Genomic DNA, 15,926 nt, shown 5'->3' with positions numbered 1-15,926 from the left:
GACTCTGTCTACACTTCCCGCTTCCTCGGCAAAGCAGCCAGCATAATTAAGGACCCCACACATCCCGGACATTCTCTCTTCCACCTTCTTTTGTCGGGAAAATGATACAAAAGTCTGAGGTCATGTACCAACCGACTCAAGAACAGCTTCTTCCCTGCTGCCGTCAGACTTTTGAATGGACTTACCTTGCATTAAGTTGATCTTTCTCTACACCCTAGCTATGACTGTAATACTACATTCTGTACTCTCTCATTTCCTTCTCTATGAACGGTATGTTTTGTCTGAACAGTATGCAGTGAAAACAATACTTTTAACTGTATGTTAATACATGTGACAATAATAAATCAAATCCAAAAATCCCCTCCCTCTTTGTTATCCACACCCTTAGGAAGGCTGAGAGGAGGAAAAAGTTTAAAATGATTGTTATCTAATGAGATGTAAAAAAAATATTGTGAATAAAATGTGGGCCCTGAAGATCTGCAGCCATTCTGGACCTGCACCATAATTATGTCAGCAGTCAACTGGTGGGTCATGTTTCTAAGACAGTTTTACAGACAGAAGAGGGAACTTCTGCTCACCTACTAAAGGACATGTATGTACATAAAGGATAGATTTTGCTAAGGACTCCAAAAAGTCAAATTCACAAACCCCAAACCTTTTTTGTAACCATCTGTATGATTTGTGGAGCTATGCTTGGTGAGAAGAGGCTGTTTGACTGACAAAGATGCATAAGTGAGGCCCATCAGGAAGCTGGTCTAGCCCCATGTAGAACTACCTTGCCTCTTGAAGAGGAACAATGTTGGAGCTGCTCCTTTTGTTAAGTGGGCTCAGGGGCACCTGCACACTTCCTTCTGAGGGGTAAGTGTCCTCATCAGCCCTGGTAATGTTGGGCCAAACTTTCTGATCTCTTCTGTGGAGATGGGCATCACAGTTATGTGTTACTATACTGAAGGCAGACCAACCTATTAAATTCCAGAACCTCTATCTGAACTTTGACCCAGTGAACTTTAGCAAGATTAGTGATGGAGCTCCAGGAAAGGGATACTTTTACATTTACGCCACCCTGTGGATTTTCCTACTGTGGTCAATTGTGTAAATATGTAGATGAAAATGAACCAAAGACTCAAATTGTTTCCCTTCTTCAGAACCATATGCATTCTATATCTGAGCAACTGATGAGCTAAGATAAAGGAAAAACATTTTGTACACTATTTTAAACAAGAATTCAATAAAAATTCAAATGTATTTTTAAATGAGACTCAATTGTCCTTGAATAGCATATAATTTTAAACATATCCAATTAATATATAAACATTGACATTGAAAATCACACAAATATCTAATGGTTGAGATAGTACAGTTACCTTCAATGGAAAAGTAATGCTGAACCATTTATATGTACCAATTGAAATGGTTTAGTTTTTTTATGACTCTTTCATGAGATGTCGGTGTTGCTGGCAAGGCCAGAATTTGTTGCCCATCCCTATCTTCCCCTTGAGATTGGGGGTGATAAGCCACCTTCCTGAACCACTGTAGTAGTCCATCTGGTGCTGTTGGGAAGAGAGCACCAGGATCTTGATCCATAAATACTGAAAGAGCATTGATTTAACACAAGTCAGCATGGTGTTTGGCTTCTGTTGCTCTTCTAGGTGGGATATATCACAGGGATGGAAGGAGGCTTGACACTACAGTGCATCTTGTAGATGGTACACATTGCTGCCACTGTGTGTTAATAGTGGTTGGTGTAAACATTTAAGCTGGTGGATAGGGTGCCGATCAAGCAGACTGCTTTGCCTCGGATCGTGTAGGTTTTCTCGAATGTTGTTGGAGCTACATTCATCCAGATAAGTAGAGCATATTACATCACACTCCTGACTTCTGCCTTGTAGATGGTGGACAGCTTTGGGGAGTCAGGTTCTGAGTTACTCTCCGCAGAATTCCCAGCCTCTTGCCTGCTCTTGTAACCACAGCATGTATATGGCTGGTCCAGGTCAATTTCATGGTAACTCTCTGGATGTTGATAGTGGGGTTTCAGCAATGGTAATAATGTTGAATATCACAGGGAGATGGGTAGGTTCTCTCTTGTTGGAGATAGTCATGGTCTGACACTTCTTAGTTCCTGTGACTTCTCATCTTTTTAAACTTACAAGCATGCCCACAGTGCCATCTATTAAAGTGTCATGTTAATGTGAAACTGAGTGGTGAAATCCATTAGCACACCATCATTTCACAACTGGAATCCATGCTTGAAGTTTAACTCACCCTGAAAGTGTAAATGCTTTCTCTTTGTACCAGCTGTTGTACTGCTCCGTGACAGGAGGAGGAGAACTCTCAACTCAGTTATTTGTGGCCACTGCATGGAACCGCTCCTAATCAGAACGTTTAATGAAACATTTAATAAACCAAACCAGTGTTTGAATTTTTCCACCTCACTGGCATTTTAAGCAATGTATTCTGGATTTGCGTACAAATTATCACTTCAGTGTTTAAGGAAATAAAATGCTATGTTTTAAAGATTTGTCTGAAGCTCAGAATCAGAGAATCTGGATGGAATTTTCCCATAATTTGTCAGAACAACCAGCCTCCCATCCATTGACTCTGTCTACACTTCCCGCTGCCTCGGCAAAGCAGCCAGCATAATTAAGGACTCCACGCACCCCAGACATTCTCTCTTCCACCTTCTTCCTTCAGGAAAAAGATACAAAAGTCTGAGTCACGTACCAATCGGCTCAAGAACAGCTTCTTCCCTGCTGCTGTCAGACTTTTGACTGGACTTATCTTGCATTAAGTTGATCTTTCTCTACACCCTTGCTATGACTGTAACACTACATTCTGCACTCTCTCGTTTCCTTCTCTATGAACGGTATGTTTTGTCTGTATAGCGCGCAAGAAACAATACTTTTCACTGTATGGTAATACATGTGATAATAATAAATTAAATCAAAAAAATTTTTTAAAAAAGAACGTCCGGCTCTGACTGGAAACCGGCACACATCTCCCTCGAGGCACAGCTGAGTCGTCAGACCAGATTTTCTGGCACAAAGTCCACACCATGCCCAGATTTTATGTACACTGTGTGCCTCAAAATCTGGGGGTGAGGTTTTCACCATCGCTTTGGTAGGGCGGGCCTGATAGAATCGGCATGGCCAGTTCCACAGAGATTGGGGTGCCATCTTTAAACGTCACCCTGATCTGTGCTAAAAATATACTTCCCCTCAGCCCCCACCTCCCCAGGGACATGGAGGACCAACCCCATCACGGCAGTATTGGATTCTCTCTCCCCTACCATCATGGCAGTATTGGGGCCTCTCGCCCCACCCCATCCCCATGATCCCAGTATCAGAGGCTCTCTCCTCCTCATCACAGTATCTTCAACACCCCCCCTCCCCCCACCCACCATCACAGCACCATCTGGGACTCCATCCCCCCCGCCCCCGCCCCCCCCCCCCCCCCCCCCCCCCCCCACATCCCATCATCATGGCACTATCAGAGGCATTAGCCTTCCCCCCAACACATAGGGGAAACCTGCCCCCCACCACCATGGGACGCCCCAGAGGGTCCACCCCAGCACTGCCCCCAGCACAGGTTAGCACTACCAAGTGTACCAGGGGCAGTGCTAGAACCTATAGCTTTTATTTCCCAATCTCTTTACATATCCTTTTCTTCAAGGTTAGTGCAGTAGTTACTTTTGGCCACTCCAGTAGATGAATGCTTCATACACATGTATGACATTCTTCTGCCCTTTGTTTTAGTGGAAGCATTTGTGCAATTAAAGTAGGAGCAAACTGCATTAAAACAGAACACACAGGAACGTTATTTAAATACATTAAGTGTTTGTTCGCTAATTGCCAAAAATTATTTCTACATTCTAACTTTTCTCTTTCATATTTATTTTCTTCCCACCCACGTCTCTGTAGCTTTTCTTTGCTCTTTCTGCAAATGTCTTCCTTTTAAGGGGAATCAGACTTGAACGTCCATATTCGCGGATAAATTCTACATAACCAGCAATGATGAGAATGCATTTCAAACAGATGTACAAGTCATTCCCTGAACTTGAGTGGTGGAAATGTACTTAAGGGTGTGTCTAATGCTCATGGATGATAATTTCAGCTAAGCTGGCAGCCTCATTAGCAGAGACTGTAAGGACGGTTAGTGTAAGAAATCAAAATTATTGTGAAGCAGAGTGAATCAATCCCATGCACACGAAGCATAACTTGGGAGTGCTTGATGATGATATTAGGCCCAAAAGCGATGAATCAAAAATAACCTTGCAACAGCAATATTGTCCCACACATTGATGGCACATCAATTATGTTTAAGTTACATAAGCCTGGATTTTCACCACATCAGGTTAACTTAGCCCTTTAAAATGGTGGATGGGTCCCAATTCCAGAATTCCCAATCACTTTCCCGGGCTGTCTAATTTTCAGGAATGACTTTAAAGGGTGCAGAGTGCTTCCTGTTCGAAGTCTGCACCTGGCACATCCAACCTGGCAGGTTCCATTGCAGTGAAAGGTATCTTCTAATCCTCTGCAACTGGAGTCAGGCCAGGTTTTTAAAGAGTGATGGTTCACGGTCCCTTCGAAGGGTTGTGAACCCTAATGTGCATGAGGGAACTTTTTAAAAGGCAAGTTTAAAAGGTCCTCCTCACGGTCCCTGTGCCAAGTTAAGGTTCCCCACCCACCCTCTATATCCCCTTTGGCACCCAAAGCTAAGCTCTGCCCTTCCAACCACCCCTTTGTATCCTCATATCATCTATTCCAAGCTCTCTCATTCTACCTATCTCCACAGGCTCCTTTTGCCACCTAAGTTAAGCTCTGCCCTTCCACCCAGCCCTAAGTCCACCCATGTCCCCAGTGGCAAGCACTGCCCTTCCATTCATGCCCTATGTCACTTCATGCCAAGCCCTGACAAATCCATGCCCATTGGCTCTCTGTATACTTTATAGAACCAATGAACACCAGTGTAAAGTGGGATGCATAAAACAAATTTGAAAATTTTAATCCATTGGTCATTTTGTCAACTGCAAAATGTCTGGGTGGCAAGCTAATAAAGGTATCAATCACCTAGCCCTTTTGAAGTTCCAAAATCCACAAACCTAAAACAGTGGAAACCATTTGACTTATGCCAACAAACATTGTGAAATTGACCGTAGAGATCAGAGATCTTGACCTGTCAATCAAACAATGTTCCCCTTGCCCCACTTGCTTCCTACCAACTTCCTCTCTTATACCTACTGCTCCACCTTGTTGCACCTCTCCCTAACATACCCAAATCCTTCGAGCCCAAGACCTCAAAATTACCTGCTCTGGGTATCCATGTACTCCTTGCGCTGCATTCCTGGCAGCAGGCACTGTTGCCCAATGAGGGAGTGGAAATCCTACTTGTTCATCTATCCCTACAGCACTTTATTGCTACAGGGTGGGTTGACATTGAACATGTCACTTCCATGCTAACATTGTTTCCTGGTAGGAAGGGGCGCCATCCACCTCCCTCCTTCCCATATTATCCTGGTCTTTGTGTCTTTTTCCAATGGGACAAAGTCCCACTGCACTGAGGTAGGCCTTTTAAGCAGCCTGCCTTGGCACACAGCAATCCCTGTAGCTGCCTCCACAATTATTCCCAGGTCAGCTGGTCCAAATCCAGTTCACACTTGGCCCCCAGCAATGAAGATTCTGACATGGTAGTCACTTTTTTCCAAGGAGGCAGTCAGAGCAAGGAATTTTCCCAACCTCCCCGCTTGCCTTGAGGATGAAAAGCCAGGCTATCTCACTGGGCTGTATAAATCTGTAATCCATAGCAGAAAGAAACAAAAAATAAATGATACATCTTTTTGCTACAAATTTAAGATTTATAATAATTCTCTTTATTCATAAAGAAAGATCTTTAACTTCCTGCTATTAGTTTGTGCCTATGAGTAAATCAGGAATTCAAAGGACAGCTGATGTTGAGATTAAATTCCTCTACAGTCATTATTAGAACTCTTGAGATTTAAATAAAAGCTTGATAAAAGTGTTGGTTTAAAGCTTTTACTGTCAGTTATGGTTCACAGAAATATGGTATTGCAATAGTGGGTCAAGACATCAGAGTTCAATTTAATTTACAATACAAACACCAGCTTCTAACTGTGCGAAGGGAGGCAGGGGGGGAGGGTGGATCTGTGATACCGTTAAAACTTAAGGGCATAAGATGTCCCATAAATCAGTTTAAAGGAGACATACTTCAAATTTCAGGTCAAATAATGGTATGTTGGACTGTAATTGGCTTCCTGAACATTGGCTTGTCACATTCAGCAGTTAACTGAAAGCTGATCACCCTCATGAGAAAAACATAAGGTAAGTACTTTACTGCTTTGCATAAATCGCAAAATCTAGGAAAAATAAAACTATACAGTTATTAAGAAAAGTGAACTACATATTGTAGAGAGTAAATGTAAAACAAAATACATAACCAGCTCAAGAACGACAGCTTAATTGGGAATCTCTGCCATGTGGGTTAAAGTATGGTGTGATTGCATTTTTATTCAGTTTACAGAATATTAAATTCAATTTCGAATGTCAGCTACTTCAGTTGTGTAACAGATTAATTTTATTCATATATTGTCAATAGATACACTTTTGTTCATTTCACTGTTTACAGAACTGTAGAACTCCCATCATACTGAACCCATTATTATTTCATCAATGGTTATTATTACCAGCAATCAATGCAATTTAAAAATCTGGTCAAAATGAGGATTCATACTTATTTGAACAAAATGTTGCCTTGGGGAAACACCAATATATGCTTATCTTCTCACTCATCACTGCCTAACAATTAGCTGCGTCAAATCTTATGCAAATGTATATAAGATCTGGAGCATAAAAACTATCTTTTTAAAAATTCCTCAGGAAATGGTGTTGGGAAATTCGGGATTTGATGGCAATTGGTGGAAGGTGATGCCTGGTGGTTGGGTTTAAGAATATACATTCATTCATCCTAGGCTCAGTAATGACGTGAATAGGTTACAGAGAAGAAAGCAGCTGCTGCAAAAGATTTTCGGCTCCAGTTGTTGAAGCTCCTGTTCAATGGAATGTGATACATATCTGTGCTGTGGTCAGGGGGAATGATCTCATACATCTCAGCTTTTACAGTCAATTGTGCTGTTCACCATGCCACTGATAAGGAGTTCCTGGTATCTGTTGTCCACTTTGAAGGGGCTCAAATTCATGCTTTCAGTTATCTGATGACCAACTAATGAAAATCCTACTTGGGAAACTCAGAAAACATAGATGCAATCCTTTTGGAGTTGAGATAGTTCCAAGGTGACACTTCAAGCAATGTAAAGTTTAAACCAAGTCAACCCAAGTATATCAACTCAGTTTATCAATACCTGAAATAAAAACATCTGCTATATCCCAGAAGCTTGTGATTAACTGATCAGCTGTCCTATAAATAGAGCTGGAAGGATAGATCTGTCTTTTCATTGGGCTCCAGATAACCTTATAAGTCATAGAATCATAGAAACCCTACAGTGCAGAAAGAGGCCATTTGGCCCATCGAGTCTGCACCGACCACAATCCCACCCAGGCCCTACCCCCAGACCCCTACATATTGACCCGCTAATCCCTCGAACCTACACATCTCAGTACACTAAGGGGCAATTTTTTAGCATGGCCAATCAACCTAACCCGCACATCTTTGGACTGTGGGAGGAAACCGGAGCACTCAGAGGAAACCCACGCAGACACGAGGAGAATGTGCAAACTCCACACAGACATTGACCCAAGCCGGGAATCGAACCCAGATCCCTGGAGCTGTGAAGCAGCAGTGCTAACCACTGTGCTACCGTGCCGCCTATATAAGTCAATCTCTAAATATGGTCCTAACTGGTCAAGAAGTAGATTATACAAGTAAACATGCAGTTTTAGCTGGTTTAACTCCAGTAGTGTTTCTCTGCCAGTTTTAGCTGGGTTAACTCCAGCAGTGTTCCTCTGCACACCTGGGATTTCTTAAGCTTTGGCTCTGCTGAACTTCATCTCAGCAGAGTACAATCTCTCTTTTGGGAAAATAAACCCTGATTTCCAGCTAGCTTGATTTGGAGACTTCTGTACATACTACACACCTCACAGATGGAAAAGAAAACAAATAATCCCCAATTTCAAGAAAACAAAGCAGCTTTCTCAATTTCTAAACTCAACAGCAACACCTATATTTTTCAATTTAGTAATTCCCCACCTTACAGATTGACAGTGTAATATTTTAGTTAAAAGGCGAAAATTCAGAAGTCATTCAAAACAGTCTTTTCAATTATCTTTCCTTACACATTTACTTTATTCCAAAAACAAATTCATTACCAAAACAATTGATCTTAAACCCAGTCATATAAGTTTATGGATGCCAGTAAGATACTATCTTACAGAGATAATAAAATAACCCACTAATCACTCTTATGTTGCCACATGGACACATTCATCTTTGCTTCTGGTACTAGCACAAGATCAGGTTTATGCAGGCTATAAAACTGTCAGCTCTCAATAAACAGATGTATTCCCAGTGGGTTAACCTTTGCTGTCTGCAAACTTACTACAGTATCTAATCATCATTTATCATCTGCAAAGTAACTACAGTATCTAATCACCACTTATCAAGGCTAAAATAAATAAGATTTTACTATCAATAAAATGGCTAAATGTATTAAAATAGATGGAGGCAGGAATTTAAACATAATGAATTCCTTATCTGGACAGAGTTTAGCAGTAAGGTACTTGAGTACTGCCACATTTTCTAATGCCGACTAATTAACACAAAAAAACAATCTGATGTACATTTACACCATTGTTGGCAGAATGCTTTCCTTTTACTTTCCACACAAAAACCTTCAAATTGAAAAACTGCTTGAAGATATTCCAATCATCTGATATGTAAACATTCAGATGATGAACAGGGAGAAGAGTATCACTAAACATTCTATTAATGCAATATGCAACTGTATTATTTGCATTTGCCACGGCAGGATAGGAAGCAGGATCAAGGACACTTAAAGGACAAGAATCAGGCATGAACATGGGTATAACATTTCCAACATGCTGATGTAGAATGAATGCTTCACCTGATTATCAGCAAATGATAGAACAGATTTTCTCTTGGTTGTTTTTAAAAGGTTGAACTCTGAATCAGTGATAAGAGTGACAGGGGTGCATTTCCGTTTAAAGGTCGGTATAAAGAATTTTTAGCTTGCACTGACTCTAACCTGCCAATGTAATTCTTGAATCAGGGTCTGACTTGACTTGAGTGAAGTGGATCAAGCTCACCAGAAGTAGTAGTCTCACACTTCTGTGGTCTGATTCAGATGGAGCCCCTGGACACTTTGTTCTACATCAGCATGTTGGAAATATTATGCCCACGTTCTTGTTATTCACTAAATTCTGTATTGTTGATTCAATGCTTTAATGGACTTTCAGCAGATTTGCCTTGTGAAAATGTCTCTGACTTTTAGTGTTGGGTATGTAATGATTATACCCGTATCTTGCTTCATCTAAAAAAGGATTATCTGCATAGTTGGGTTTTAACATTTTCTTAATATTGAACAGGTTATACTATTAACTATTAATTGGCTTTATTTAAATGTCTGATTTTTGAGAAATATCTGAATTCAGATACAGGTAGCGCATTCTCCTAAACAGGACAGTTAAACTTCCAGCAAAACAGATTGACAATGGCAGAAACAGAGTTAACACTTCACGTCAGTGATCCTTCGTTGGAACGAGGAATGCTTAGGGATTTAACATTTTTTAAGCAAGCCAGGGAAAGACAGAGGGGAGAAAAGAATAAAAGGGAAGGTCTACGATAGAATGGAAGGCAGGAGAGATTAAATGACAATGGAATGATAGTGCATGACAAAAAGAGATGGCGAACAGTAAAGAAACTTCCACCCGTTCAAAGGGACCTCTCCCTCCTTCTATTCTAGTCCACTCCTCAATCACTCCCAACATGTTGTCGCCTTGGCACCTTGCAAGCACAGGAGATCCAACGCCCACCCTTTTATCTCCTCCCTTCCTACCAGTTAAGGTCCCAAATACATTTTCCAGGTGAAACAATGATTTACTTGTATTTCTTTCAATTTAGTATATTGTATTCACTGCTCATTTATGATGTCATGGTATGATGTGCATCCATTCTGTCAAAGTAAGGACTTCTAAATAAAGGGTTCACAGCATGAGTCAGAAAATCTCACCAGCACTTGGATTTTTCAGGCTATACCAATCACAGGAATGGAGAGGAGACCTGGGAAGGCTGTCAAACCCTCAGCCTCTCTTAATCGGGGTTCTTGCTGTGGGATCTGAGGGTTTGGAATGAGGTGATCATTCTCAAAGACTGGAGGACGAAGACAAGTGTTCCAACTAAGCAGGCGTGGATGCAAATAGCTGGAAAAGTCAGCCGCAGGAGTGTTGTCCCTCCAGCCAGGAGACAATGCACTAAGAGGGTCCAGGATTTCAGGAGGGCATGACAGGCGATTGGCATAACAGTTCCAGGTGCCAAACCACTCACTCTGACTTGCCTAGCATTCTCCTGCCCAGCACTCCCCAGGACAATACAGCTTGCAGTTCCAGGGACTCTACATCGCCATCTCATCAGCAAACACTCACCCTCAGCCTGCTGCCTTCTCACACCCATGCCTCCACAAATGGTGCTCTTCCCTTCTCTGCGCATACGTCATTATGAGTACTCTCATCTCTCTGCTTTCCCTCCTGCAGAAGAGAGTGGGCAACTTGGCAAGAAGCAGAAGCCTAGGGGAACAGGGTGGAGGTGGCACTCCAATAACAGGCATTGTGTTGTCCATTGTCAATGTGTACCCACCTGGCCCACTGGGAAGGAGGTCTTGTTGCAGGAAGCTACAGGTATTTGCAAAAGCCTGCCTTGAAAACCCCAACTGCTTGCTATGTTGGGAGAATTTAATATCTGCCTGTAGACCCTGTGTTGGGGGTCTCCTTTCAGTTGGATTTTGGTGTCCATCTCCTCTGATCCGTGAAATAGCATCTAACTGAGGAAAAGGCAGCTGGTGTTTCTGCTTGTTGTCCTCCTTCTGCTACTGGAGAAGTTGGCAGTGGTGCGCCCTCTGCCCTTGACCCTCAGCAGGGATGAAATGTGGCAAAGTCTGGCAGCAGAGAAGTGCAGCAGAAATTGAATGAAATGTTGTGCAGATGAAGGGTTTTCCAAGAAGCTGGCAAGTTGGTAATTACCTGTCAAGCCGTGACTGTCCGGGATAAGGAGTATTTTGAATAGCAATCTCTGAATGGACATGGCTTTTAATTTCAATTTCACTGAGCAAAGCCTTCCCAGCTTGTTATTTGCCTGAAACTGTTCCAATGTATCACTGCCTTGGTAGCCCGGTGTGTTGCTAACAGGTTGGAAAACAGGTTCCATGGCGAGGAAATCCAGGATTCAGGGTTAAAATATTGTTAACAACTTCTTACTTACTCGACAGTTCCCGTTTGCCTCCCGAGGAAAACCAGAAGAGGACAGGATCACATTATGATACCGACCCAATGTGAATTTGATCACTTTCCCTACCCCACTTTACTCCGAATCCACCTCCAACAATCTGGGAAAATTCTATCCACCAACTATGTTTCTCTCTCCACAGAAATGTCAGAAATGCTGCATGTTCTGTTCTTATTTCCAGCATCCATAGTACTTTACTCTTGTCTGGCTGGAGCCTGAACTGTACCTTCTAGTCTCAGACCAACAGCTACAGCCTTTGTGCAATTTCAAATACATTGGTGGACTACTGAATAATATCAGTCAACCCATATCCATGATCGATTAATCCCCGAGATTAATGGTGTAAGAATTGTTTAGTCTTCATCGGTCATATTGTGCGTACAGTATTCATTGAGCCACATATAATGTTTAAATCAATGTTCTAATTTATTTGCATGTATTTCAGGTTGCTGATATTAACAGATCTTGAAGTCCTAACATAGAAATTATCCATTGATGAGGCATCATCAACTTCCAAGAGCACAGATTTAAACAGGTTAAACAGAAAATGCAAATAAACTGGTTAAGCTAATTTAATATCTGCTTGCAACCTTTATACACTCACTATTAGAGTGCTTAATGAAAGAATTATTGAAAAGTTCTCCTGTTACTTGTGTGGATCCACCTTAGCATCTTTCTGTCTACCTGAAGGAGTCATGGTGTTTTGGGTATCTTATCTCTTCCAAATCTGATGGCAATGATCTTGCTAAATTGCAACTTGCATTAATCCATTCTGTCCTAATATTGCAGCATACATTGAACCCTGCCAGACCTGCTGAATTCTTTGCATTATGAACTCAAATAAGACTTCTGATTCCAATGGTACCACTCAGCACTCTCAAGATACGTGTCTCTAAACTATTTCTGTCCAGTGTTATCACTTAGAATAGAATAATAGAATCTTTACAGTGCAGAAGGAGGCCATTCCCGGGTCCCTGGTGCTGAGGTAGCAGTGCTAACCACTGTGCTACCGTTCTGCCCATTGTCACTGTGCTGCCCAATTCAATTTCTCTTACCTCCAATCAATCTTTTCTATTGCATGCAAACTTACTTAAGCTCACAGGATCACAACAGAAAGATTGATAGTCAAGTTATTCATCATCTTGAAAATTTATACTAATCATGAATCATGATTTTCATTGTGGCCGGTTCATTTACAGATCTTTTTGCCTATGTCACACTCTGTAACTGTGGGCAAAGTTTTATGCTATTGCTGATGACAAGCTGAGGTGAGAATGGCATTTATTTAGGCAAGGTGGTGGCGTATGTGAACGCTGAAGCCTTTCCACCTCCACCAGAATTAAGTTCTGGGCGGAAAGGCGCATGGTCAGCCATCCTGCCCCACTGGCAAGGGAGGTTCTTTAAGTGCTGAATCAGTGACTACTTAAGGGCCGCCACTGGGATTAATCAGCTTTAAATGGACCTATCACCATGGGCTGTGCATGACAGGTAAACCTGTGCTCATTACCTCTGGGGGAAAGGTCCTTTGATCAAAAGCAATCAGTGCTGACCAGGGCACTGGACATCGATAAGGGTGACCCGTTGAGAGATAATCCCCTGCCTTTGTTTCTGACCTCTCTCCCTGCCACTTGCATCCTTCAAAATCCCCTCTCTCACATAACTTACCTGCAGTCTTTGTCCTTCATGATCCTGGGCCTTTCAGCAGCAGCCACAAACTCCTCAGTGGCACTGTTGAGCCCAAGAGTTACTCTGCCGGTGGCTTCACCAGTCTGATTAGCATGTGGTTTGGCAGCCCTTCCCGAAAAGAGGCACACAATTGGTCTCTTACCGGCTCTCCAGGTGGCAGGTGCGACCCCTGACGTAACAACAAGATTCCACCCACAATTCCTAGCAACTCAAGTTATTGCTTTGAACATTTTCAAAGTCTTTTTCAGTCTGCAAAATCATACACTTGAAAACATAAAAACATAAGAACTAGGACCAGAAATAGGCAATTCAGTCCCTCGAGCCTGTTCAGCCATTCAATACGATCTCATCTTGGCCTCAACTCCACTTTCCTGCCCGTTCCCCATAACTCTTCAACCCATTACAAATTAAAAATCTGTCTCTCTCAAGTTTACTTAATGTTCCGGCATCCACCACACTCTGGGGCAGTGAATTCCACAGATTCACCACTCTTTGAGAGAAGTAGTTTCTCCTCATCTCTGTTTTAAATCTGCTAGCTCTTATCCTAAAACTATGACCTCTTGTTCTAGGTTGCGCCATGAGGGGAAGTATCCAATCTACACCTACTTTGTCAATACCTTTTATCATCTTATATACCTCAAATAGATCTCCTCCATTCTTCTAAACACTAGAGTATAGGCCTAAAATGCTCAATTTCTCTTAAGGCAAACTCCTCATCTCTAGAATCAATCTAGTGAACCTCCTCTGAACTGCCTCTAATGCCATTACAACCTTCCTCAAATAAGGGGAATACTGTACATAGTACTCCAGGTACGGTCTCACCAATGCCTTGTATAGTTGCAGCAACATTTTCTTACTTTTATGCTCTACTCCTTTAGCTATAAATGCCAAAATTCTATTTGCTTTCCTTATTACCCGCTGTACCTCCATACCGGTTTTCTGCGAGTCATGCATGAGGACACCCAAATCCCTCTGCACCAAAGCACCCCAAATTCTTTCTCCATTTAGATAATAAGTTGCCTTTCCATTTTTCTGACCAAAATGGATAACCTCCCACTTATCCATGTTAAACTCCATCTGCCACACTTTGGCTACTCACCTAATCTATCTATATCCATTTGTAAATTTCTTATTTCCTCTTGCAACTTACTATCCCACCTATTTTAGTGTCATCTGCAAATTTGGCTTTAGCACCTTCTAGTACTACCTGTAGTACTTTACTACAAGTACTACCTTTAGTACTTGTTGTATCCAAGTCATTAGTACAGATTGTAAATAGTTGGGGACCGAGGACTGAACTCTGTAGCACCCCACTAGTTACATCTTGCCAACCAGGAAAAGACCCATTTATCCTGACTCTACCTTCTGTCAATTACTTTAACCTGGTGTTGTGAAACTTCTTACCGTGTTTACCCCAGTCCAACGCCGGCAACTCCATATTCTGTCAATTAGCCAGTCTTCTATACAAGCTAATAAATCACTCCTAACCCCAGTTGATCTTACCTTGCGTATTAACTTTCTATGTGGCACCTTATCAAACGCCTTCCTGAAAATCAAATATGGATCGACAGGATTCCCATTATCCACTTGGCTTGTTACATTTTCAAAGAACTTGAGCAAATTAGTCAAATACGATTTACCCTTCATAAAACCATGTTGGCTCTGATGGATTGCGTTTTGGCTTTCAAAATGTCCTGTTATTACTTCCTTAATAATGGATTCTAACAAGTTATCATGGTCTGTCACCAAAGTTATGCTCATTGCTATCCAGCTTTCTTCTCGAATCTCTGACTTGATTGTAACTGGTGCCTCAAACTCTTTTCCATTAACTCAAAGTCTTTATAGTTCTTCCCTCCAACCAGTTGCTTCTTACTTCATATGAATCTCCTTTCCCACAATTATTCAACCTTATGCTCTCATTTACTGGTGGTTATCATTTTGATATAAAAGATCCCATGGCACTACCTCAAAGAACAATAAGGGAGTTATCCCCACTGTCCAGGCAATTTTTTCTTCATCAACATCATAAAAAACAGATTGTGGTCATTATTACATTGCTATTTCAGAGTTTGCTGAATGCAAATTTGCTGTCCTCTTTCCTACGTTACAACAGTGACTACACTTCAAACATGGGCTGTGGAGTACTTCAAGACATCCAGTGGTTGTGAAAAAACACTATATGAAATGCAAGTTTTTCTTTTAGTATTATCATTTCTTTTAGTATTATTACTCATAAAACTAAGTACTGTTTTTTTTATTCTTTCATGGAACATGGGCATCGCTGGCTGGTCAGCATTTATTGCCCATCCCTAGTTGCCCTTGAGAAGATGGTGATGAACTGCCTCCCATGTTTGGGAGGCTTTGCATGGTACAAGCAAGCAAGAGCTGAATAACTGTTGTAATATTTATCAATTGCCCCAGGTATATTCATAAACTCCCATCAGATCAGATGTCCTCCATGTTCAAAACATTCATTTCCAAAACAAATCAACCTATTCAATAAATAGAGTCAAAAGCTGTACCCTTCCTGATGAAAAATTGTTCTAAAGCAGTGACCAAGACTCTTGTAGCTGGTGGCATCACCTTTCCCTCTTTGAATTTGGAACCTAGGAATAAAAGAAAATTAATTTAAAAACTCCAGTTCAATAAATGAGTTAAGTCTAAGCTAGCTTTATTCATGATTAGTATAAAATAGTTAAAGCATGCCAGTAAAAATGTATTTGCACAGATACTTGTGTAGCAACAACAATCAAACA

At 41.5% G+C, this 15,926-nt stretch overlaps 1 protein-coding gene across 1 annotated transcript in view; it reads right to left on the bottom strand.

The window, feature by feature from the left end:
- slc25a21 (solute carrier family 25 member 21) overlaps positions 1–15,926 on the bottom strand; it is a 615,256-nt gene that overhangs the window by 90,861 nt on the left and 508,469 nt on the right. The window contains exon 4 of the mRNA XM_078233181.1: positions 15,693–15,776. Within this exon, the coding sequence (XP_078089307.1) occupies positions 15,693–15,776 (84 nt within the window). The remainder of the gene's footprint in view (positions 1–15,692; positions 15,777–15,926) is intronic.

Source organism: Mustelus asterias, chromosome 18 (assembly GCF_964213995.1).
Source record: "Mustelus asterias chromosome 18, sMusAst1.hap1.1, whole genome shotgun sequence".
In the NCBI taxonomy this organism is placed as follows: Eukaryota; Metazoa; Chordata; class Chondrichthyes; order Carcharhiniformes; family Triakidae; genus Mustelus; species Mustelus asterias.
Note: the sequence above shows the minus strand (reverse complement) of the source record. Positions and strands in the feature narration are given on the sequence as shown.